This window comes from Panulirus ornatus, chromosome 3, assembly GCF_036320965.1.
Source record: "Panulirus ornatus isolate Po-2019 chromosome 3, ASM3632096v1, whole genome shotgun sequence".
NCBI classification, from domain to species: domain Eukaryota; kingdom Metazoa; phylum Arthropoda; class Malacostraca; order Decapoda; family Palinuridae; genus Panulirus; species Panulirus ornatus.
Window position 1 is genome coordinate 798053 of NC_092226.1, and position 25794 is coordinate 823846.

General features: G+C 42.6%; 1 protein-coding gene across 1 annotated transcript in view; it reads right to left on the minus strand.

The window, feature by feature from the left end:
* ps (RNA-binding protein Nova-1-like protein passilla) overlaps positions 1-25794 on the minus strand; it is a 66308-nt gene that overhangs the window by 5810 nt on the left and 34704 nt on the right. Inside the window, exons 2-5 of the mRNA XM_071690391.1 lie at positions 20917-21078; positions 10595-10707; positions 10068-10408; positions 2637-2719 (exon numbers count right to left, since the gene is read on the minus strand). Of these exons, the coding sequence (XP_071546492.1) occupies positions 2637-2719; positions 10068-10408; positions 10595-10707; positions 20917-21078 (699 nt within the window). The remainder of the gene's footprint in view (positions 1-2636; positions 2720-10067; positions 10409-10594; positions 10708-20916; positions 21079-25794) is intronic.

Genomic DNA, 25794 nt, shown 5'->3' on the forward strand with positions numbered 1-25794 from the left:
AAAAAGAGCATATGAGAGTTGAAGTGAGAGAGTATCAGCAAACTTGGAAGGAGGTAAATAATGTGTGAAAAATAAGAGAACAAATGGGAACATCGGCGAAGGGGGAAAAATGGGAAGCAATGAAAGGTATTGATCAAGTGAGGAGATAGAGTGTGTATTTTGAAAGACTGTTAAATGTGTTTGATGACATACTGGCAGATGTAGGGTGTTTGAGTCACAATGGTATGCCAAGCAAGAGAGACATGGAGAGTTATTTTGTTCAGAGAGAAAAGGTGATGAAAGCCTTGCACAAAATGAAACATAGCAAGGCAGCTAGAGTGGATGGTATTGCAGTTTCATTCAATAAGAAAGGGGTGAGTGTGTTGTTGATTCATTCGTAAGGATTCTCAGTGTGTATGGATCCTACTTAGGATTGGCAGAATGCATCTATGGAGCCAATGTATAGAGACATGGGGGATAAAGGTGAGCATTCAAACATTGGAGACATTGGTTTCCATGAGAAAAACAGACAACAGGAGGCCTGATTGGCCCATAACCAGGTTGTCTGGAAAAAAAAGTATATCTGGTAATATGTGTGGGAGAATACTGATTAATAGGGTGAAGGCATGTACAGAGGGAGGAACAGTGTGGTTTCAGAAGTGGCAATGGATCAGGTGGCAATGTGTGGATCAGGTGTTTGCTTAAAATAAAGTGTGAGAAATGCTTACAAAAACAGATGGATTTGTATGTGGCATTTATGGATCTGGAGAAGGCATATGATAAGGCTGACAGAGATGCTGTCATTAGGAATATACAGTGAGGGAGGAAAGCTGCTACAAGCAGTGAGAAGATTTTATCAACAACATAAGGGGAGGGTGAATGGTTCCAAGTGACATTTGGTCTGCAGCATGGGTGTGTTATGTCACCATGGTTGTTCAATTTGTTTATGGATGGGGTGGAGGGAGGTGAAAGAGAGTCTTGGAGAGAGGGGTGAATATGCAGTTTGAGGGCAAAGAGGAGACTTGGGAACTAGTCGGTCGCTGTCTACTAATGATACAGCACTGATAGCTATTTCCAGTGAGAAAATCCAGAAGTTAGAGACTGAATTTGGAAGTGTGTGTGAAAGGAGAAAGTCTAGAGTAAATGTAAATAAAAGCAAGGTTATTAGGTTTATCAGGACTGAGGGACAAGTTAGTTGGGGTGTGGGGTTAAATGGAGAAAAATTGGAGGTAGTAGTGTTTCAGATATTCAGGAGTGGATATGGAAGCAAATGGAACCATGGAAGCAGGAAAGTCATTGGGTGGGGGAGAGGGCAAAAACTCTGCAAGCATTAAAGAAAGTGTGGAAAGAAAGAACATGAGGGGATGAAAATTCTGCAAGCATTGAAGAATGCATGGAAAGAAAGAATGTTATCTGGAAGGGCAAAAATGGGTATACTTGAAGGAATAGTAGTCCCAACAATATCATATGGACACAAGGCATGGGCAACAGATGAGGGGGGTGCGGAAAAGGGTGGATGGATTGGAAATTAAATGTTTTAAGACATTATGTGCTGTGATGTGGTTTGATCCAGTAAGTAATGAAAGGGCAAGAGAGATGTGTGGAAATAAAATGAGTGTTGTTGAGACCAGAAGACAGCATGCTGAAACGGTTTGAACATAGAGAGAATGAGTGAGGATAGGTTTGACAAAAGAGGATGTGTGTGTCAGAACTGGTGGGAACAAAAGGAGAATGGGGAGACCATATTGGAGATGGAAGAATGGAGTGAAAAAGATTTTAAGCGATAGGGGCCTGAGCATGCACGAGGGTGAACAGCATGCACTGGATAGAGTGAATTGGAATCATGTGCTATACTGGGATAACATGCTGTCTATGGGCTGGACCAGAGGATGTGAAGCATGAGGGGTAAACCATGGAAAGTTCTCTGGAGTCTAGTTGTGGATATGGGGCTGTGGCTCTGGTGCATTACACATGAGAGCTAAAGATTCTATGGGAGTGGATGTGGCATATCTTTGTCTTCCATGAAGTACCTTGCTGATGCCGAAAAATTTTCCTCATCTATTCCTTACTATATTGGGAATGCTAATGTAAGAATCAGCAAACAAGTATGAAAAAAAAAGAATACTTATATTTTTGTAGAATGGTAACATGTATGATATAAACAATACTCAATCCCTATAACAATAATATTAACATGATGCTTCTGCCTGTTCCTGCACCCCATGACAGCAAATAAACTCAACCCTTGCTTCATGCAGGATCACTTTATGTGATTTCACTATGATGCGAGAAGCCTACTTCTACCAGTCCTTTTTATTATCAAAATTCACTCCTATGTGAGTGTGTGCAGCAGATGGTATGCCAAAACTTTTTGAGAATGTTGGAAGGTGGAACACACCAAGTTCCCACCGGCAAGTCAGTCTTGCAGTTACCACAGTTGTGTTTAGATCTATGCTACTTGTGCAGACTGGGTATACCTGCTAATGAGATTTTCCTGGAAACTGCTATATGTTTTTTAAGACAGCAGCCAAACTACCATCAACACCTATCCCAGGAACAGCAGCTAAACTGAAGAGAAGCTCAGTGATAATAGAAACAAAGCTAGAAATTTTATGACCCGCTGATGCTGGTGAGGGGGCTTCAGTGCTTGGGCTTACCAACAACTTTGGTGAATCTACAGTCCACAACATAAAGAGTGCAGAGAAAATTAGGAGTGCTGAGGTCAACTCTAGTCCAATGTCTGTCAAGGTAAGCACAAGGATTAGAAATCCACTTATGGAGAACAAACAGACAATGCTCTCATTATACATACAGCTTGAGACAAAGCAGAAAAGCATACCTAGTAACCTCTGCTCAGGCCAAAAGCCATTTAGATTTATGAGCATTATGTAAAGAAGACAATGCAAATGAGCAACAGCTATTTCAAACAGGTAAAGGATTTTTTTTTTTTATTATACTTTGTCGCTGTCTCCCGCGTTTGCAAGGTAGCGCAAGGAAACAGACGAAAGAAATGGCCCAACCCCCCCCCCCATACACATGTATATACATACGTCCACACACGCAAATATACATACCTACACAGCTTTCCATGGTTTACCCCAGACGCTTCACATGCCTTGATTCAATCCACTGACAGCACGTCAACCCCGGTATACCACATCGCTCCAATTCACTCTATTCCTTGCCCTCCTTTCACCCTCCTGCATGTTCAGGCCCCGATCACACAAAATCTTTTTCACTCCATCTTTCCACCTCCAATTTGGTCTCCCTCTTCTCATCGTTCCCTCCACCTCCGACACATATATCCTCTTGGTCAATCTTTCCTCACTCATTCTCTCCATGTGCCCAAACCACTTCAAAACACCCTCTTCTGCTCTCTCAACCACGCTCTTTTTATTTCCACACATCTCTCTTACCCTTACGTTACTCACTCGATCAAACCACCTCACACCACACATTGTCCTCAAACATCTCATTTCCAGCACATCCATCCTCCTGCGCACAACTCTATCCATAGCCCACACCTCGCAACCATACAACATTGTTGGAACCACTATTCCTTCAAACATACCCATTTTTGCTTTCCGAGATAATGTTCTCGACTTCCACACATTCTTCAAGGCCCCCAGAATTTTCGCCCCCTCCCCCACCCTATGATCCACTTCCGCTTCCATGGTTCCATCCGCTGCCAGATCCACTCCCAGATATCTAAAACACTTCACTTCCTCCAGTTTTTCTCCATTCAAACTCACCTCCCAATTGACTTGACCCTCAACCCTACTGTACCTAATAACCTTGCTCTTATTCACATTTACTCTTAACTTTCTTCTTCCACACACTTTACCAAACTCAGTCACCAGCTTCTGCAGTTTCTCACGTGAATCAGCCACCAGCGCTGTATCATCAGCGAACAACAACTGACTCACTTCCCAAGCTCTCTCATCCCCAACAGACTTCATACTTGCCCCTCTTTCCAAAACTCTTGCATTTACCTCCCTAACAACCCCATCCATAAACAAATTAAACAACCATGGAGACATCACACACCCCTGCCGCAAACCTACATTCACTGAGAACCAATCACTTTCCTCTCTTCCTACACGTACACATGCCTTACATCCTCGATAAAAACTTTTCACTGCTTCTAACAACTTTCCTCCCACACCATATATTCTTAATACCTTCCACAGAGCATCTCTATCAACTCTATCATATGTCTTCTCCAGATCCATAAATGCTACATACAAATCAATTTGCTTTTCTAAGTATTTCTCACATACATTCTTCAAAGCAAACACCTGATCCACACATCCTCTACCACTTCTGAAACCACACTGCTCTTCCCCAATCTGATGCTCTGTACATGCCTTCACCCTCTCAGTCAATACCCTCCCATATTAATTTACCAGGAATACTCAACAAACTTATACCTCTGTAATTTGAGCACTCACTCTTATCCCCTTTGCCTTTGTACAATGGCACTATGCACGTAAAGGATAGGTAAAGGATAGCTCAATCTATTCAATGTCAACAGCTACAAAACACAAGGGAAATGGGAGAATTCGCTTGAGCTGACCACGAAGCTACTGCTTGTGCCCCTTTATTGTTCCCGATTCTTTACTTGTGATCTCTCTGTGAGAGGTTTTTGCAGTCTATAACCCATGCATACAGTAAAGGATGGGAGTATAACAAAGCTGTATACCACAGAACTAGTGCACTCTGAAGAAACACTGGCTGCTTAGCAACTAATGCATTCAAAACCTTCAGAATGAGATAGAGGTCCTCATAATACAGTCCTACCTAAACATGCTTGCTCTTCAATTCTATGTACCAATACTGAGCTCCTCCCACTCTAAGCACTATAAAACTAACCACCAACTCCCACATCATCATCCTCAACCACATTAAAGCTGACACTTTTTGTCATTTCCAGAACTAGTGTTCTAAATCCACATTCACATCAAAACTTGGAATCAATACACAAAGTGAAGGCAAAACTTCCACCACACTCCATTCATACAAACACTGGTGATTTCCTTCCAGGCCTCAAAAATGATCATGATAGCATCACTGATGGTGAAAGACTTCACTTTTCTATCTATTTCACGCACTTCGCTAATGTTCTACATAAATGGGAGGCCCTGAAAGTACATACAACCCCCTGGTCCACTGGCTCCATTAGAGATGTAGTGTTGAGCTGAAGAAAGAGTACTTTGATATTCTCATTGAGGTCCTGTATTGAAGGAGGATGCCCTGGGACATCACTGATAAGAGAACCTTGAAATTTACATTCTCCTTGTACAGTGTTCCTTCAGCTCAACACTGAACATTGCAGCAAAATAATAACAGAAAACTCAGTCAGTCATCCAACCTCGTCGATTACAACAATAACTGACAGGAATCCCCTCGTGTAGCAGCTTGCATTTCTGATCGTAAAGCATTCAGAAGCTACCCACAGTCAAGTACGTAGGCTCAAATCCTGCTTGCAACAGTTGATCCACAGTCAACCCAGCTGTTCATTTACCCCTAGATGTTGGTCGACAAAATGGGTACCTGGCTCAGGCTAGGAAGGATTATCAGGAGAGATTGGGCGTAGAATGGCAAAAGGTGAGAGCAAATGACATGAGGGGAGTGGGGGAGGAATGGGATGTATTTGGGGAAGCCGTGATAGCTTGCTCAAAAGTTGCATGTGGCATGAGAAAGGCCGATTAGAAAGGGTAGTGAGTAGTGGGATGAAGAAGTAAGGTTGTTAGTGAAAGAAAGAAGAGAGATGTTTGGACGATTCTTGCAAGGAAGTAGTGCAAATGTCTGAGAGATGTATAAAAGAAAGAGGCAGGAGGTCAAGAGAAAGGTGCAAGAGGTGAAAAAGAGGGGAAGTGAGAGTTGGGGAGAAAGCAGCATTAGATTTGGAGATCAAAAAGATGTTTTGGAAGGAAGTAGATACCATGCGTAAGACGAGAACAAATGGTAACATTGGTGAAGGAGGTAAATGGGGAGGTAATAACTAGTGATGAAGAGAGGAGATGGAGTGAGTATTTTGAAGGATTATTGAATGTGTTTGATGACAGAGTGGCAGATATAGGGTGTTTTGGTCCTGGTGGTTTGCAAAGAGAGAGGGTCGGGGAGAATGCTTTAGTAAACAGAGAAGAGGTAGTGAAAACTTTGCAGAAGATGGAAGCCGGCAAGGAAGCAGGTTTGGATGGTATTGCAGAAGAATTGATTAAAAATGGGTGTTGATTGGCTGGTAAGGATATTCAGTGCATGTATGGATCATGGTGATTCAGTGCATGTATGGATCATGGTGAAGTGCCTGAGGATTACCAGAAGGCATGCATAGTGCCACTGTACAAAGGGGATAAAAGTGAGTGTTCAAATTATAGAGGCATAAGTCTGCTGAGTATTCCTGGGAAATTATATGGGAGGGTATTGATTGAGAGGGTAAAGGAATGTAAAGAGCATCAGACTTGGGAAGAGCATTGTGGTTTCAGAAGTGGTAGAGGATGTGTGGATCAGGTGTTTGCTATGAAAAATGTATGCGAGAATACATGGAAAAATAGATGGATTTGTATTTAGCATTTATGGATCTGGAGAAGGCTTACGACAGGGTTGACAGAGATGCTATGTGGAAGGTTTTAAGAGTATATGGTGTGGAAGGTAAGTCGCTAGCAGTGAAAGGTTTTTACCAAAGATATAAGGCATGTGTACGAGTAGGAAGAGAAGAGAGTGATTGGTTCCCAGTGAATGTCGGTTTGCGGCAGGGGTTTGTGTGATGTCCCCATGATTGTTTGTTTATGGATGGGGTGAGGGAGACGAATCTAAGAGTTTTGGAGAGAGGGGCAAGTATGCAGTCTGTTGTGGATGAAAGGGCCAGTCTGTTGAGAATGAGAGCGCCTGAGAAGTGGGTCAGTTGTTCGTCAATGATACAGCACTGGTGGCTGATTCGGGTGAGAAACTGTAGAGGTTGGTGACTAGGTTTGGTAAAGTGTGTGAAAGGAGAAAGTTCAGAGTAAATATGAATAAGAGCAAGGATCTTAGGTTTAGTAGGGTTGAGGGGCAAGTTAATTGGGAGGTAAGTCTAAATGGAGGGATGTCTGATCATTATCTTGTGGAGGCTAAGGTGAAGATTTGTATGGGTTTTCAGAAAAGAAGAGTGAATGTTGGGGTGAAGAGGGTAGTGAGAGTAAGTGAGCTTGAGAAGGAGACCTGTGTGAGGAAGTACCAGGAGAGACTGAGTACAGAATGGAAAAAGGTGAGAACAATGGAAGTAAGGGGAGTGGGGGAGGAATGGGATGTATTTAGGGAATCAGTGATGGATTGCGCAAAAGATGCTTGTGGCATGAGAAGAGTGGGAGGTGGGTTGATTAGAAAGGGTAGTGAGTGGTGGGATGAAGAAGTAAGAGTATTAGTGAAAGAGAAGAGAGAGGCATTTGGACGATTTTTGCAGGGAAAAAATGCAATTGAGTGGGAGATGTATAAAAGAAAGAGACAGGAGGTCAAGAGAAAGGTGCAAGAGGTGAAAAAAAGGGCAAATGAGAGTTGGGGTGAGAGAGTATCATTAAATTTTAGGGAGAATAAAAAGATGTTCTGGAAGGAGGTAAATAAAGTGCGTAAGACAAGGGAGCAAATGGGAACTTCAGTGAAGGGCGCAAATGGGGAGGTGATAACAAGTAGTGGTGATGTGAGAAGATGGAGTGAGTATTTTGAAGGTTTGTTGAATGTGTTTGATGATAGAGTGGCAGATATAGGGTGTTTTGGTCGAGGTGGTGTGCAAAGTGAGAATGTTAGGGAAAATGATTTGGTAAACAGAGAAGAGGTAGTGAAAGCTTTGCGGAAGATGAAAGCCGGCAAGGCAGCAGGTTTGGATGGTATTGCAGTGGAATTTATTAAAAAAGGGGGTGACTGTATTGTTGACTGGTTGGTAAGGTTATTTAATGTATGTATGACTCATGGTGAGGTGCCTGAGGATTGGCGGAATGCGTGCATAGTGCCATTGTACAAAGGCAAAGGGGATAAGAGTGAGTGCTCAAATTACAGAGGTATAAGTTTGTTGAGTATTCCTGGCAAATTATATGGGAGGGTATTGATTGAGAGGGTGAAGGCATGTACAGAGCATCAGATTGGGGAAGAGCAGTGTGGTTTCAGAAGTGGTAGAGGATGTGTGGATCAGGTGTTTGCTTTGAAGAATGTATGTGAGAAATACTTAGAAAAGCAAATGGATTTGTATGTAGCATTTATGGATCTGGAGAAGGCATATGATAGAGTTGATAGAGATGCTCTGTGGAAGGTATTAAGAATATATGGTGTGGGAGGAAAGTTGTTAGAAGCAGTGAAAAGTTTTTATCGAGGATGTAAGGCATGTGTACGTGTAGGAAGAGAGGAAAGTGATTGGTTCTCAGTGAATGTAGGTTTACGGCAGGGGTGTGTGATGTCTCCATGGTTGTTTAATTTGTTTATGGATGGGGTTGTTAGGGAGGTAAATGCAAGAGTTTTGGAAAGAGGGGCAAGTATGAAGTCTGTTGGGGATGAGAGAGCTTGGGAAGTGAGTCAGTTGTTGTTCGCTGATGATACAGCGCTGGTGGCTGATTCATGTGAGAAACTGCAGAAGCTGGTGACTGAGTTTGGTAAAGTGTGTGGAAGAAGAAAGTTAAGAGTAAATGTGAATAAGAGCAAGGTTATTAGGTACAGTAGGGTTGAGGGTCAGGTCAATTGGGAGGTGAGTTTGAATGGAGAAAAACTGGAGGAAGTGAAGTGTTTTAGATATCTGGGAGTGGATCTGGCAGCGGATGGAACCATGGAAGCGGAAGTGGATCATAGGGTGGGGGAGGGGGCGAAAATTCTGGGGGCCTTGAAGAATGTGTGGAAGTCGAGAACAGTATCTCGGAAAGCAAAAATGGGTATGTTTGAAGGAATAGTGGTTCCAACAATGTTGTATGGTTGCGAGGCGTGGGCTATGGATAGAGTTGTGCGCAGGAGGATGGATGTGCTGGAAATGAGATGTTTGAGGACAATGTGTGGTGTGAGGTGGTTTGATCGAGTGAGTAACGTAAGGGTAAGAGAGATGTGTGGAAATAAAAAGAGCGTGGTTGAGAGAGCAGAAGAGGGTGTTTTGAAGTGGTTTGGGCACATGGAGAGGATGAGTGAGGAAAGATTGACCAAGAGGATATATGTGTCGGAGGTGGAGGGAAGGAGGAGAAGGGGGAGACCAAATTGGAGGTGGAAAGATGGAGTGAAAAAGATTTTGTGTGATCGGGGCCTGAACATGCAGGAGGGTGAAAGGAGGGCAAGGAATAGAGTGAATTGGAGCGATGTGGTATACCGGGGTTGACGTGCTGTCAGTGGATTGAATCAAGGCATGTGAAGCACCTGGGGTAAACCATGGAAAGCTGTGTAGGTATGTATATTTGCGTGTGTGGACGTATGTATATACATGTGTATGGGGGGGGGTGGGCCATTTCTTTCGTCTGTTTCCTTGCGCTACCTCGCAAACGCAGGAGACAGCGACAAAGTATAAAAAAAAAAAAAAAAAAAAAAAGTCTGAATGGAGAAAAACTGGAGGAAGAAATCGTTTAGATATCTGGGAGTGGACTTAGCAGCAGAAGGAACCATGGAAGCGGAAGTGAGTCACAGGGTGGGGGAGGGGGTGAAGGATCTGGGAGCGTTGAAGAATGTGCAAAAGGCGAGAACATTATCTCGGAAAGCAAAAATGGGTATGTTTGAAGGAATAGGGGTTCCAACGATGTTATATCGTTGCAAGGCATGGGCTATAGATAGGGTTGTATGGAGGAAGGTGGATGTGATGGAAATGATATGTTTGTGGACAATACGTGGTGTGAGGTGGTTTGATCAAGTAAGTAATGAAAGGGTAAGAGAGATGTGGTAATGAAAAGAGTGTAGTTGAGAGAGCAAAAGAGGGTGTGTTGAAATGGTTTGGACATATGGAGAGAATGAGTGAGGAAAGACTGACAAAGAGGATATACAGTGTCGGCGGAAAGAAATGACACCTACAATGAAAACAAACACCAAATATGGGAAATAGGGAAATAGGGGAGAAAAATTATCAATCAGGGTATTTTCATTCATCCTAATACTTCGTGATGTCCCCTCTGAGCTTCCTAACTTCTTCAAGATGGTCTGGCATGCTCTTGGCCAAGGATCTGAAGTATTCTTTGTCAATATTTTTCCACACCTTGGTGATCGCCTTATTTAGGCGTGGGACGGACGTCGTCTGGATAAGGGATAACTCATGCTTGATGTGTGCCGAGGCATTCTCAATCGGGTTAAGATCTGGGGAATTTCCCGGCCACTCAAGCACTTCGATGTTTGTGTCCTCCAGCCACTTTCTGATGAGGTCTGAGCCATGACAAGGGGCCCCGTCATGCATAAACACGCCTTCGGGCCGATGAAGGTCATAGAAATGGTGCATGTGATCCTTCAGCACATCCAAATAATTTGTCTCATTTTTAGGGAGAAAAAATAAGTCCCCAGCTCCGTTGGCACCACTGAAAATTCCCCAAACCATTACTGAAGGAGGGTGTTTGACGACTTTTGTGATGTATCTAGGATGGTAGCGGTTGGAGTTTGGGCTTTGGCGGCAGTGCTTAACGCAAATACCTACTGTCTTGAAGGTCGATTCATCAGAGAACCAAAACAGGTCTGCATCCATTTCTCTGGGGTCCATCCAGTCTTGGTATCTTCGTGCAAATTGAAGTCTATGGCGCTTCAAGCCAGCTGTTACAAGTGGATTCGCTGCTGCGTGTCATGACAGGAGGTGGAGGTGACGCTGCAAGTGTTCGCGAATGGTGCAGGTAGCAACGTTTCCTAGCAGCTCAAAGTACATTTTCTTGAGTTCTGTGGACGTAATAAACGGGTTTTTCAAAATTTCACGCCGTAGGATATTGTCTGTCTTCTGAGAGGTTTTTCTTAGCCTCCCAGAGCATGGTTTAGGGGCCGGAACCTGGTTGGGGGCAAGCGCCCTGCCGGCAGCGAAAAGCCTCGAGACGGTCGACCGAGAACGTCCAATTCGGGAACAAATACCTTTAATGGAGACGTTTTCCTCCCTCAAACCGAGGTTAGGGTACCTCTCCTAATTCGACATCATGGTTCGACCCATATTTACTGATGTGGGGCACTATGGGTACACGAAATGGCGTTGGGTGGTATCTGGGAGGTAGCAGAGGCAGGAGTGCTAAAATGATATGTCCACACACCGAAGAGTTTTCAGGCAACTGGGGTAGTCAGTCGCCCTGGGCTACGCTCGAGGCGTGAAAACAATCCAGATGTCACCAGAGAGAGCCACCGCTAACATAAGGTGGTTTGTGGCAGTCTTTTTTGAGACGTATTTTCCAGTGCATTTCAATGGGAGGAGTCATTTCTTTCCGCCGACACCGTATATTTTAGAGGTGGAGGGAACAAGGAGAAGCGGGAGACCAAATTGGAGCTGGGAGGATGCAGTGAATAAGATTTTGAGCAATCGGGGCCTGAAAATACAGGAGGGTGAAAGGCTTACAAAGAGAAGAGTGAATTGGAACGATGTGGTATACCAGGGTCAGCGTACCGTCAAAGGATTGAACCAGAGCATGTGAAGCGTCTGGGGTAAACCAGGGAAAGTTTTGTGGAGCCTGGATGTGGAAAGGGAGCTGTAGTTTCGGTGCATTACACATAACAGCTAGAGGTTGAGTGTGAACGAATGTGACCATTTAGACTTCCCAGCACTACCTCGCTGTAAGGAGGAGGAGGAGGAGGGGGGGGTGCCATTTCCTGTGTGGTGGGGTAGCAACTGGAATGGATGAAGGCAGCAAGTACGAATGTACACATGTGTACATATGTATGTGTCAGTGTATGTATACAGATATGTATATGTATGTATGTGTGCATGTATGGGCATTTATGTATATACAAGGTGTATGTGGGTGGGATGGGCCTTACCTCGTCTGTGTCCTTGCACGACCTCATTGACGAAAGAGACAGCAATTAAGTATAATAACAAAAAATATTCGTTTCCCATACATACTCGCCATTGCCTGCATTAGTGAAGTAGCTTTAAAAAGATAGGACTGAGCCTTATGAGGAAAAATCATCACTTGGCCCCCTTCTCTGTTCCTTCTTTTGGAAAGTAAAAACTTGAAGGGATAATTTCCAGCACCCCACTCCCTCTCCTTTTAGTCGACTTTTACAACATGCTGGGAATATGTGGGAAGCATTCATTTTCCTCTATTATTATTATTATTATTATTATCATTAACTTCAGTGAAGGGCGCTAATGGGGAGGTGATAACAAGTAGTGGTGATGTGAGAAGGAGATGGAGTGAGTATTTTGAAGGTTTGTTGAATGTGTTTGATGATAGAGTGGCAGATATAGGGTGTCTTGGTCAAGGTGGTGTGCAAAGTGAGAGGGTTAGGGAAAATGATTTGGTAAACAGAGAAGAGGTAGTAAAAGCTTTGCGGAAGATGAAAGCCAGCAAGGCAGCAGGTTTGGATGGTATTGCAGTGGAATTTATTAAAAAAGGGGGTGACTGTATTGTTGACTGGTTGGTAGGGTTATTTAATGTATGTATGACTCATGGTGAGGTGCCTGAGGATTGGCGGAATGCGTGCATAGTGCCATTGTACAAAGGCAAAGGGGATAAGAGTGAGTGCTCAAAATACGGAGGTATAAGTTTGTTGAGTATTCCTGGTAAATTATATGGGAGGGTATTGATTGAGAGGGTGAAGGCATGTACAGAGCATCAGATTGGGGAAGAGCAGTGTGGTTTCAGAAGTGGTAGAGGATGTGTAGATCAGGTGTTTGCTTTGAAGAATGTATGTGAGAAATACTTAGAAAAGCAAATGGATTTGTATGTAGCATTTATGGATCTGGAGAAGGCATATGATAAGAGTTGATAGAGATGCTCCGTGGAACGTATTAATATATGGTGTGGGAGGAAAGTTGTTAGAAGCAGTGAAAAGTTTTTATCGAGGATGTAAGGCATGTGTAAGTGTAGGAAGAGAAGAGAGTGATTGGTTCTCAGCGAATGTAGGTTTGTGGCAGGGGTGTGTGATGTCTCCATGGTTGTTTAATTTCTTTATGGATGGGGTTGTTAGGGAGGTGAATGCAAGAGTTTTGGAAAGAGGGGCAAGTATGAAGTCTGTTGTGGATGAGAGAGCTTGGGAAGTGAGTCAGTTGTTGTTCACTGATGATACAGCGCTGGTGGCTGATTCATGTGAGAAACTGCAGAAGCTGGTGACTGAGTTTGGTAAAGTGTGTGAAAGAAGAAAGTTAAGAGTAAATGTCAATAAGAGCAAGGTTATTAGGTACAGTAGGGTTGAGGAGGTAAGTTTGAATGGAGAAAACTGGAGGAGGTAAAGTGTTTTAGATATCTGGGAGTGGATCTGGCAGCGGATGGAACCATGCAAGTGGAAGTGAATCATAGGGTGGGGGAGGGGGCGAAAATCCTGGAAGCATTGAAGAATGTGTGAGGGTGGATGTGCTGGAAATGAGATGTTTGAGGACAATGTGTGGTGTGAGGTGGTTTGATCGAGTAAGTAATGTAAGGGTAAGAGAGATGTGTGGAAATAAAAAGAGCGTGGTTGAGAGAGCAGAAGAGGGTGTTTTGAAATGGTTTGGGAACATGGAGAGAATGAGTGAGGAAAGATTGACAAAGAGGATATATGTGTCGGAGGTAGAGGGAACGAGGAGAAGTGGGAGACCAAATTGGAGGTGGAAAGATGGAGTGAAAAAGATTTTGAGTGATTGGGGCCTGAACATGCAGGAGGGTGAAAGGCGGGCAAGGAATAGAGTGAATTGGATCGATGTGGTATACCGGGGTTGACGTGCTGTCAGTGGATTGAATCAGGGCATGTGAAGCGTCTGGGGTAAAGCATGGAAAGTTGTGTGGGGCCTGGATGTGGAAAGGGAGCTGTGGTTTCGGGCATTATCGCATGACAGCTGCAGACTGAGTGTGAACGAATGGGGCCTTTGTTATCTTTTCCTAGCGCTACCTCGCACACATGAGGGGGGGAGGGGGATGGTATTCCATGTGTGGCGAGGTGGCGATGGGAATGAATAAAGGCAGACAGTGTGAATTGTGTGCATGGGTATATATGTATGTGTCTGTGTGTGTATATATACGTGTACATTGAGATGTATAGGTATGTATATTTGCGTGTGTGGACGTGTGTGTATATACATGTGTATGGGGGTGGGTTGGGCCATTTCTTTCTTCTGTTTCCTTGCGCTACCTTGCAAATGCGGGAGACAGCAACAAAGCAAAATGAAAAAAAAAAAATTAACATTATTATCATTATACATAATCGGTTTCCCGTAACACCGAGGTAGCACCAGGAAACAGACATAGAATGGCCCATCCACTAATATACATATATATGAACATAAACACCCACATACGCACATATACATAACACATATACATATACAGACATTACATACATACACATGTACATATTCATACTTGCTTGCCTTCACCCATTCCTGTCGCTACCATGCTCCACAGGAAAAACAGCATTGCTATCCCCTGCTTCAGCTAGGCAGTGCCAGGAATACAGACAAAAAGGCCCCATTCATTCACACTCAGTCTCTAGGTGTCATGTGTAATGCACCGAAACCACAGCTCCCTATCCATATCCAGGCCTCACAGACCTTTCCACAGTTTACCTCAGACATTTCACAGGCTCTGGTTAAGTCCACTGACAGCACGTCGACCCCAGTATACTACATCTTTCCAATTCACTCTATTCCTTGCACACCTTTCACCCTCCTGTATGTTCAGGCCCCGATCACTCAAAATCTTTTCCATTCCATCCTTCCACCTCCAATTTGGTCTCACGCTTCTCTTTCTTCCCTCCACCTCTGACACATACATCCTCTTTGTCAATCTTTCCTTACTCATTCTCTCCATATGTCTTTGTCAATCTTTCCTTATTCATTCTCTCCATATGTCCAAACCATTTCAACACACCCTCTTTTCATTACCACATATCTACCATACTCTTACATTACTCACTCAATCAAACAACCTCACACCATATGCTATTACCACACATCTATCTTACTCTTCCATTACTCACTTAATCAAACCACCTCACACCATGCACTGTCTTTAAACATTTCATTTCCAACACCTTCTCCCTCCTCCGTACAACCCTATCTACAGCCCATGCCTCACAACCACATAACATTTCTAAAACTACTATTCCTTCAAACATGACCATTTTTGTTCTCTGAGATAATGTTCTCCCCTTCCACACATTCTTCACTGCTCCCAGAACCTTTGCCCCCTCTCCCACCCTGTGACTCACTTCTGCTTCCATGGTTCCATTTGCTGCTAAATCCACTCCTACATCCCTAAAACACTTCACTTCCTCCAATTTTTCTTCAGTCAAACTTACATACCAATTAATTTGCCCTCAACCCTTATGAGCCTAATAACCTTGCTTTTATATACATCTACTCTCAACTTTCTCCCTTCACACAATTTTCCAAACTCAGTCACTCACTTCTGCAGTTTCCCTCACCAATCTGCTCCCAGAGCTGTATCATCAGCGAACAACTGACTCACTTCCTAGGCCCTCTCATCCACAAAAGACTGCATACTCGCCCCTATTCAAAACTCTTCATTTACCTCCCTAACCACCCCATCCATAAACAAATTAAACAACCACAGAGACCTCACACACCTCTGCCCTAGAACGACTTTCACTGGGAACCAATCACTCTCCTCTTTTCCTACTCGTACAAATGCCTTACATCCTTGGTAAAAACTTTTCACTGCTTCTAGCAGCTTACCTCCCACACCATATACTCTTAAGACTTTTCACAAAGTAACTGTATCAACCCTATCATAACCTTCTCTAGCTGTTATGTGTAATGCACCGAAACCACACATTCCTATCCACATCCAGGCCCCACAGACCTATCCATGGTTTACCCGACGTTTCACACGCCCTGGTTCAGTCCACTAACAGCATATCAACCCAGGAATACCACATAGTTCCAATTCGCTCTATTCCTTGCATGCCTCTCACCCTCCTGCATGTTCAGGCCCCAATCACTTAACATCTCTTTCACTCCATCCTTCCACCTCCAATTTGGTCTCCTGCTTCTCCTTCTTCCCTCCACCTCTGAAACATCTATCCTCTTGGTCAACCTTTCCTCACTCATTCTCTCCATATGTCAAAATAATTTCAACACACCCATTTTATCACCATACATCTATCTTACCCTTTCATTACTTACTCGATCAAACCACTTCACACCACAGACTGTCCTTAAGCATTTCATTTCCAACACATCCACCCTTATCCATAAAACCCTATCTATAGCCCATGCCTCACAACCATACAATATTGCTGGAACTATTATTCCTTCAAATATACCCATTTTTGCTCTCAGAAATAACGTTCTCTCTTTCCACACATTCCTCATCGCTCTCAGAACCTTCACCCTCTCCCCCACCCTGACTCACTTCCACTTCCATGGTTCCATTCGCTAAGTCCACTCCCAGATATTTAAAACACTTCACTTCCCATTTTTCTTGTCCCTCAACCCTACTGAACCTAATAACATCTACTCTCAACTTTCTCCTTTCACACACTTTTCCAAACTAAGTCATCAACTGCAGTTTCTCACTCAAATCAGCCACCAGTGCTCTATCACCGGCAAAGAAGAACCGACTCACTTTCCAGGCCCTTTCATTCCCAACAGACTGCATATTTGTCCCTCTCTCTCCATAACTCTTGCATTTACCTCCCTAACCATCCCTTCCATAAACAAAATAAACAATCATACACAAACACATGCATATATCTATATGTGCTTCCCTTCACACACTCCCAGCATCACCTCACGCCACAGGAAACAGCATCACCACCCCCCCATCAGTGAGGTAGCACCAGCAAATAGATCAAGAAAGGCCACATCTGCTCACACTCATTCTCTAGTAGTCTTGTGTAATGCATCCAAACCACAGCTCCCTATCCTCATTCGGGCTCCAAGGAAATTACATCCTTCCGACATGACAGGAATGGAAGACTGTAAAACCCAAAGGTGTAATATGCACAAAATGTGAGAACATCTTAAAAGGTTCAGGGACAAAACCTCTTCAATACCTAGCCTGCTATCATTAGAATCACTATGGGATGCACAGTACAAATGTTTAAGAGTACCCAAGACATGTACCTATGTGTACCACATCAGGCAGGACATGTGGGTTATGAGGGCCCACATAATGCAGCTTCCAACAGCTTTATCAAACAATGAACTAACCCAATAGCCTGGACCCAGCATGGTATGTAGGGGAAGAAGAACCCCGCAGCCCCAGAATACTTGATCAGGTATTGACAAGGCAGGAGTTACTCACGTGAGTTTTTTCTACTTTCTTTTTTCATACATGCTTGCCATAGCCTGTGTGAGCAATGTAGCATCAACAACAGATAACAGCCTTAATGGGAAAATCCCTCACTTGGCTCCTTGCTCTATTCCTTCTTTTGGAAAGTAACACAGGATGGAAAGATTTCCAGCCACCAGCTCCCGTACCTCTTTATCTCTTTCTACACCACGCATGGAATACGTGGACAGTATTCTTTCCCCCATCACCACATAAACATGTTCATTTTATATTTCTCCTCCCCAAATGGTTATCTAAACTAATTCATCACACCTGTTTCCTTAGTTGGCTTCACCTTTTTGATTACTGAAAAATACCTTTTATCAATCCCAATGTTTTGGTCCTACATGCTGTAGGCATTTCAGTTGAAGGGTCCCCTACAGTAGTGCTGCCATCAGATTTTCTTTCTTAACTTTTTTCAACCCCTCTAAAATGGCTCCTAATTCATACAACTTTAGCTCAAAAAATGAAATATCAGGCCCAACTATTCCTTATTTCCTCACTTTACCAAGCAAACTTCAAGAGTAAGGAAACTATCTCCCACTAGCATCACATGGGAAGAGCTGATGGAAAGATCCTCCCAGTCAAACTTACTTGTAGTGACTGGCACTGCCTAGTATATCAATTCCTTGTTTTCCTTTATTTCTTCAATATCACTTGTTATTTCAGAGATTTAACAATTCATGTTACAGTGTACCCAAAGCAACTTGGCCACGTGTGAAAATAAAGGTAAAGGTTTCAAGTGGTGTGAGTTATTCTTTTTTTGGTAAAGGTTTCAAGTGGTGTGTCATTCTTTTTTTTTTTTTTTTTTTTTTTTTTTTGCACAGAACACTCACACTGAAGAGCGTGTGCTGAAATAGTACGTACATTAGATGACAAGTAAGGAAAGGATGATTGGTGGGTATATATGTCAGATGCAGAATGAAGGGAAAAATGGGAAAACGTGGAGATGAAAGGATGGAATAAGATGCTTTGCAGGCTAGGAGTCTGAGCATGCAGGAGACAAGGAAAACAAGGGATAAAGCAAACTGGAGCAATGTGGTATATAGGAGTCAACATCCTGTCAATAGGCAGCACCAGGGATATAAAGCAGCCAGGGGAAATAAGAGAAAGGTTTTGGTACATTACACACGACAGATAAAGACATGAGTAAATGAGTCCATTTCCTTGACAGTTCCTGGTGTTACCCCGCTAATGCAGGAAAGGCAAACAAGTGAAAAACACAATAATAAGCATATTCAAGATATAAAAGATTCGAGTTAACTAGGGATATTGATAACATACACAAAATCCAGGCCCAAGTATCTCTGTATAATAAAGGAAGTGGTTAATATCTCAATATCACTGGAAGCAGATATTTGAAATAAATCAAGAATATAAGAAAATAAAAAATAAAGTCTATTGTGAGACCTTGTCTTTCTATGAATTTGTATCCTAATTCTCAAATATCATTATTTCAACATGTTACTCTATGAGCCAAAGTTAATAGGAGGGTTAATAGTATAGAAACACCAACACAATAAAATAACCATGAGACTACAGAAAAGGATACTGATCTGTAACGAGCCAGCTATCTAAAGCAAATGACGTGTGTCAGTGTCATAATCCTAAGGAATTCTGAACAGCCAGGAAAGTGGTGGACTGGTGATGTCAACCTAGAGGTGGTTGCACATTGACTGCAAGCAAACCCAATGGTTGAGCAAGTCTGATGATTCAAGGAGCAACCGAAAAGGGGAGAACAAATGGTTGATTTCTCATATATCTTATAAGGGTAAGAAAGGCCCTAACCTAATACTCCCAAAGGAATATCTTGCTGCTTGAGGGACAGGCAGAAGAAAATATTTACATTTATTATACTTTGTCGCTGTCTCCTGCATTAACGAGGCTGCGCAAGGAAACAGACGAAAGAATGGCCCAATCCACACACATAAACATGTATATACATACACGTCCACACACGCACATATACATACCTATACATCTCAAAGTACACACACAGACATATACATAAATACACATGTAAATAATTCATAGTCTGCCCCTTTCTTTCCCGTAGCCACCCCGCCACACATGAAATGACAACCCCCTCCCCCCGCATGTGCGCAAGGTAGCACTAGGAAAAGACAACAAAGGCCACATTCATTCACACTCAGTCTCTAGCTGTCATGTATAATGTACCGAAACCATAGCTCCCTTTCCACATCCAGGCAACACAAAACTTTCTATGGTTTACCCCAGACACTTCACATGCAGTGGTTCAATCCACTGACAGTATGTCAACCCGGTATACCACATCGTTCCAGTTCACTCTATTCCTTGCACACCGTTCACATTCCTGCATGTTCAGGAGCCTGATCACTCAAAATCCTTTTCACTCCATCTTTCCACCTCCAATTTGGTCTCCCACTTCTCCTTGTTCCCTCCACCTTTGACACACTTATCTTCTTGGTCAATCTTTCCTCACTCATTCTCTCCATGTGACCAAACCATTTCAAAACACCCCCCTTCTGCTCTCTCAACCACACTCTTTTTATTACCACACATCTCTCTTACCCTTTCATTACTTACCCGATCAAACCACCTCACACCACATATTGTCCTCAAACATCTCATTTCCAACACATCCACCCTCCTCTGCACAACTCTATCTATAGCCCACGCTTCACATCCATATAACACTGTCAGAACTACTATTCCTTCAAACATACCCATTTTTGCTTTCCAAGATAACATTCTCGCCTTCCACACATTTTTCAACGCTCCTAGAACTTTCACCATCTCCCCCACCCTATAACTCATTCTGCTTCCATGGTTCCATCCACTGCCAAATCCACTCACAGATATCTAAAGCACTTCACTTCCCCCAGTTTTTCTCCATTCAAACGTACCTCCCAATTGACTTGTCCCTCAACCCTATTGTACCTAATAACCTTGCTCTTATTCACATTTACTCTCAGCTTTCTTTTCACACACTTTACCAAATTTAGTCACCAGTTTCTGCAGTTTCTCACCCAAATCAGCCACCAGCGCTGTATCATCAGCAAACAACAACTGACTCACTTCCCAAGCTCTTATGCCTCTCTAATTTGAGCACTCACTTTTATCCCCTTTGCCTTTGTACAATGGCACTATGCAAGCAATCTGCCAATCCTCAGGCACCTGACCATGAGTCATCCATACATTAAATAACCTTAACAACCAGTCAAGGAGAAAAATGATATTAATTTCAGCTTGTCAATAACTTTTTGTGTTTTCAGTTTAAGTATACTATATCTACAGTGTACTCATCACTTTTTGTTTAACTGAGGTATTCTTGTTTTCCTGTTATATTGTGCTGATATACTTTATAATTTCAATTTATTTATCTAAAAATTCAGGAAGGACCAAGTGAATTTCAGTTATTGTTCTCTATCAATATGCAGCCGCCAAAGGTGAATAACTGCACTTTACAGATGAGTTTCCAATTTCTGTCAAATTTTGGGTAAGTTCACAACCGTTCTTGCTTGTCAGATTTTCTTCCCTTCCAACCAAATTAAAACATTATCAAAATTGTCTCAAATCCCACCTGGGTAAAAATCATTGGCCTTGGACATCTTGACTCTGGCATTAGTGTCCTTCTGAAGTTGAGCAATAGTCTCTCCACCTTTGCCAATAATGGCACCAGCAGCAACACTTGGAACCAAAATCTTCAGATGGTATGTCCCCTCACTTTGCATGTCTGAAAAAAAATTAATCAGGTTACAATGGAACTTTTAACTGATTTTGAAAAGGATACATAACGTCATTCCGAAAGAATAATAGTAGACAATTGACCAGAATGAGCATTTGAGTTCTGACTAACATTCAATCAATATATAAATTCTACAAAAATATTTAAACCACTGCTTTAAATACAGGCTGAATGTCCCTATTCTGGCACTCTTGAGACCTGAGCAATGTTGGATTACAAAATCTGGTTTATGGTTGTCCCCACAAAAGCAATGGAAAAAAAAGAAGACAAAGGTTATAGCAGGATGAACTAAAAAATAAATGAAATATGCACTGTATTAGTACAAATATCTTGCATATCCTTGACACAATAACAGTAATGACACACTTGAGTATCACAGGTCAAAAAGGCTTAGGAACAAGTGGTCTTTGAGAAGTCAATAAATAAAGTGTTTTCCATACACTAAGAATTGTAATATGTAATTGCAACTGTAATAAACAATTTCGTCACTCTCCTACACTTAAAATATTATTTTCTTCACTAATGACCTTTATATTATTTTGTTCACTAATGAACTTTCAATATCTAATCCTTAAACAAAGCAATGAGTCCCCAAACTTTAATGCTATCTGGATGAAGGAATGTCTCCCAGCTACCAGTTTTCCTTTGTTTTGTCTATGCTTTCCTAATTCTACAAGTTTTATAACTTTCTTCTAGTATCTTAACTCTGGCTATAGGACCATGACATCTCATCAGCAAACCAAGATCCTCTACCACAAGGATCTCAATGTTCACCATTGGGAATGGTTATACTCCTCCAGTACAGATGACGGGGAATTGAAACCCTCAAGTTCTCCATTCTTAAGAATCTTGAGCATATTACTATCCACCCTACCCATGTTCCTGACCAGTGTGACCACTCTCCTTATTCAGGATCTGTTTTTTCCATACTCTCACAAATGCACTCACGTGCTGATGACTCAACACTGAATTCCTCCATATCCTCCAAATTTGCTCCTTGTTCTCTCCCTCGATCTGCATCTCATCTTGACACTATTTCCTCAATGAACTCCAACTTGGCAAGAAGGCTCACTAGACAAAATCTGGTTATGTCCAACACCTCCAAGACCCATCTCTCCATCAAAAATTCCTCAACTTTCCTCTCTCCTATGATGGATCTGATATTGCACCTCTAGATTCAAGAAACATACTTGGTATCCCTATGATATCCACAATAACTTGGAAACCCCATATTACACATACAGCCAAGTCTGACAATAAGAAACTGGAAGTCCTATTTTGATGTGGAAACTTCTTTTCATCTGAAGAGTTGTTCAGTTATACAAAGGACTGATCCATCCTTGTATGGAGTACTGCTCTTACATATGGGATGGTTGTAACTCAGCATCCTAACTTGGCAGTGTCGAGTCAAAAGCAATCCAACTCATCAACTCTCCCAAGCAAACTTCAAAACTTACCCACTTGCCTACACCACAATGTTGGTTCACTTTCCCTCTTCTATAGGTATCACTTTGGTTATTGCTCCCAAGAACTGGCTCGACCATGCAAGGCTCAGCAAGCTGTTGCATCATAATTAGTGTGTGGCTGGTGGCATAAAAAGGGTGTGCCATATTAATATCTGTTTCTTCCATTACACCTCAACTCTTTGGAACTCTACCCTCTCATGTCTTTCCTAATAACTATGACCTGGAACTTTATCAAAACAAAGGCCTTTTCACTTCCTCCAAAGTAAACTCTAGATTGATATGGGTAAAACTGAAAGTGGATGGAGAGAGATGGGTGATTATTGGTGCATATGCACCTGGGCATAAGAAAGATCATGAGAGGTAAGTGTTTTGGGAGTAGATGAGTGAGTGTGTTAGTAGTTTTGATGCACAAGACCAGGTTATAGTGATGGGTGATTTGAATGCAAAGGTGAGTAATGTGGCAGTTGAGTTAATAATAGGTGTACATGGGGTGTTCAGTGTTGCAAATGAAAATGGTGAAGAGCATGTAGACTTATGTATTGAAAAAGGACTGGTGATTGGGAATACCAGGTTTAAAAAGAGAGATATACATAAGTATACATATGTAAATAGGAGAGATGGCCAAAGAGCATTATTGGATTATGTGTTAATTGATAGGCGCGCGAAAGAGAAACTTTTGGATGTTAATGTGCTGAGAGATGCAACTGGAGAGATGTCTGATCATTATCTTGTGGAGGCAAAGGTGAAGATTTGTAGAGGTTTTCAGAAAAGAAGAATGTTGGGGTGAAGAGAGTGGTGAGAGTAAGTGAGCTTGGGAAGGAGACCTGTGTGAGGAATTACAAGGAGAGTGAGTACAGAATGGAAAAAGGTGAGAACTAGGGACGTAAGGGGAGTGGGGGAGGCATGGGATGTATTTAGGGAAGCAGTGATGGCTGGCGCAAAAGATGCTTGTGGCATGAGAAGCGTGGGAGGTGGGTAGATCAGAAAGGGTAGTGAGTGGTGGGATGAAGAAGTAAGATTATTAGTGAAAGAGAAGAGAGAGGCATTTGGACGATTCTTGCAGGGAAATAATGCAAATGACTGAGAGATGTATTAAAGAAAGAGACAGGAGGTCAAGAGAAAGGTGCAAGAGGTGAAAAAGAGGGCAAATGAGAGTTGGGGTGAGAGAGAATCATTAATTTTAGGGAGAAGTGGTAGAGGATGTGTAGATCAGGTGTTTGCTTTGAAGAATGTATGTGAGAAATACTTAGAAAAGCAAATGGATTTGTATGTAGCATTTATGGATCTGGAGAAGGCATATGATAGAGTTGATAGAGATGCTCTGTGGAAGGTATTAAGAATATATGGTGTGGGAGGCAAGTTGTTAGAAGCAGTGAAAAGTTTTTATCGAGGATGTAAGGCATGTGTACGTGTAGGAAGAGAGGAAAGTGATTGGTTCTCAGTGAATGTAGGTTTGCGGCAGGGGTGTGTGATGTCTCCATGGTTGTTTAATTTGTTTATGGATGGGGTTGTTAGGGAGGTAAATGCAAGAGTTTTGGAAAGAGGGGCAAGTATGAAGTCTGTTGGGGATGAGAGAGCTTGGGAAGTGAGTCAGTTGTTGTTCGCTGATGATACAGCGCTGGTGGCTGATTCATGTGAGAAACTGCAGAAGCTGGTGACTGAGTTTGGTAAAGTGTGTGGAAGAAGAAAGTTAAGAGTAAATGTGAATAAGAGCAAGGTTATTAGGTACAGTAGGGTTGAGGGTCAAGTCAATTGGGAGGTGAGTTTGAATGGAGAAAAACTGGAGGAAGTGAAGTGTTTAGATATCTGGGAGTGGATCTGGCAGCGGATGGAACCATGGAAGCGGAAGTGGATCATAGGGTGGGGGAGGGGGCGAAAATTCTGGGGGTCTTGAAGAATGTGTGGAAGTCGAGAACATTATCTCGGAAAGCAAATATGGGTATGTTTGAAGGAATAGTGGTTCCAACAATGTTGTATGGTTGCGAGGCGTGGGCTATGGATAGAGTTGTGCGCAGGAGGATGGATGTGCTGAAAATGAGATGTTTGAGGACAATGTGTGGTGTGAGGTGGTTTGATCGAGTGAGTAACGTAAGGGTAAGAGAGATGTGTGGAAATAAAAAGAGCGTGGTTGAGAGAGCAGAAGAGGGTGTTTTGAAGTGGTTTGGGCACATGGAGAGAATGAGTGAGGAAAGATTGACCAAGAGGATATATGTGTCGGAGGTGGAGGGAACGAGGAGAAGAGGGAGACCAAATTGGAGGTGGAAAGATGGAGTGAAAAAGATTTTGTGTGATCGGGGCCTGAACATGCAGGAGGGTGAAAGGAGGGCAAGGAATAGAGTGAATTGGAGCGATGTGGTATACCGGGGTTGACGTGCTGTCAGTGGATTGAATCAAGGCATGTGAAGCGTCTGGGGTAAACCATGGAAAGCTGTGGAGGTATGTATATTTGCGTGTGTGGACGTATGTATATACATGTGTATGGGGGGGGGGGGGGGGGGCATTTCTTTCGTCTGTTTCCTTGCGCTACCTCGCAAACGCGGGAGACAGCGACAAAGTATAATAAATAAAATAAAATATAAAAAGATGTATTGGAAGGAGGTAAATAAAGTGCGTAAGACAAGGAAACAAATGGTAGCATCAGTGGAGGGGGCTAATGGGGAGGTGATGACAAGTAGTGGTGATGTGAGAAGGAGATGGAGTGAGTATTTTGAAGGTTTGATAAATTTGTTTCATGATAGAGTGGCAGATATAGGGTGTTTTGGTCAAGGTGGTGTGCAAAGTGAGAGGATTAGGGAGAATGATTTGGTAAACAGAGAAGAGGTAGTAAAAGCTTTGCGGAAGATGAAAGCCAGCAAGGCAGCAGGTTTGAATGGTATTGCAGTGGAATTTATTAAAAAATGTGGTGACTATGTTGTTGACTGGTTGGTAAGGTTATTCAATGAATGTATAACTTATGGTGAGGTGCCCAAGGACTGGCAGAAGGCTTGCTTAGTGCCATTGTACAAAGGCAAAGGGGATAAGAGTGGGTGCTCAAATTACAGAGGTATAAGTTTATTGTGTATTCCTGGGAAATCATGTGGGAGGGTATTGATTGAGAGGGTGAAGGAATGTACAGAGCATCAGATTGGGGAAGAGCAGTGTGGTTTCAGAAGTGGTAGAGGATGTGTAGATCAGGTGTTTGCTTTGAAGAATGTATGTGAGAAATACTTAGAAAAGCAAATGGATCTGTACGTAGCAT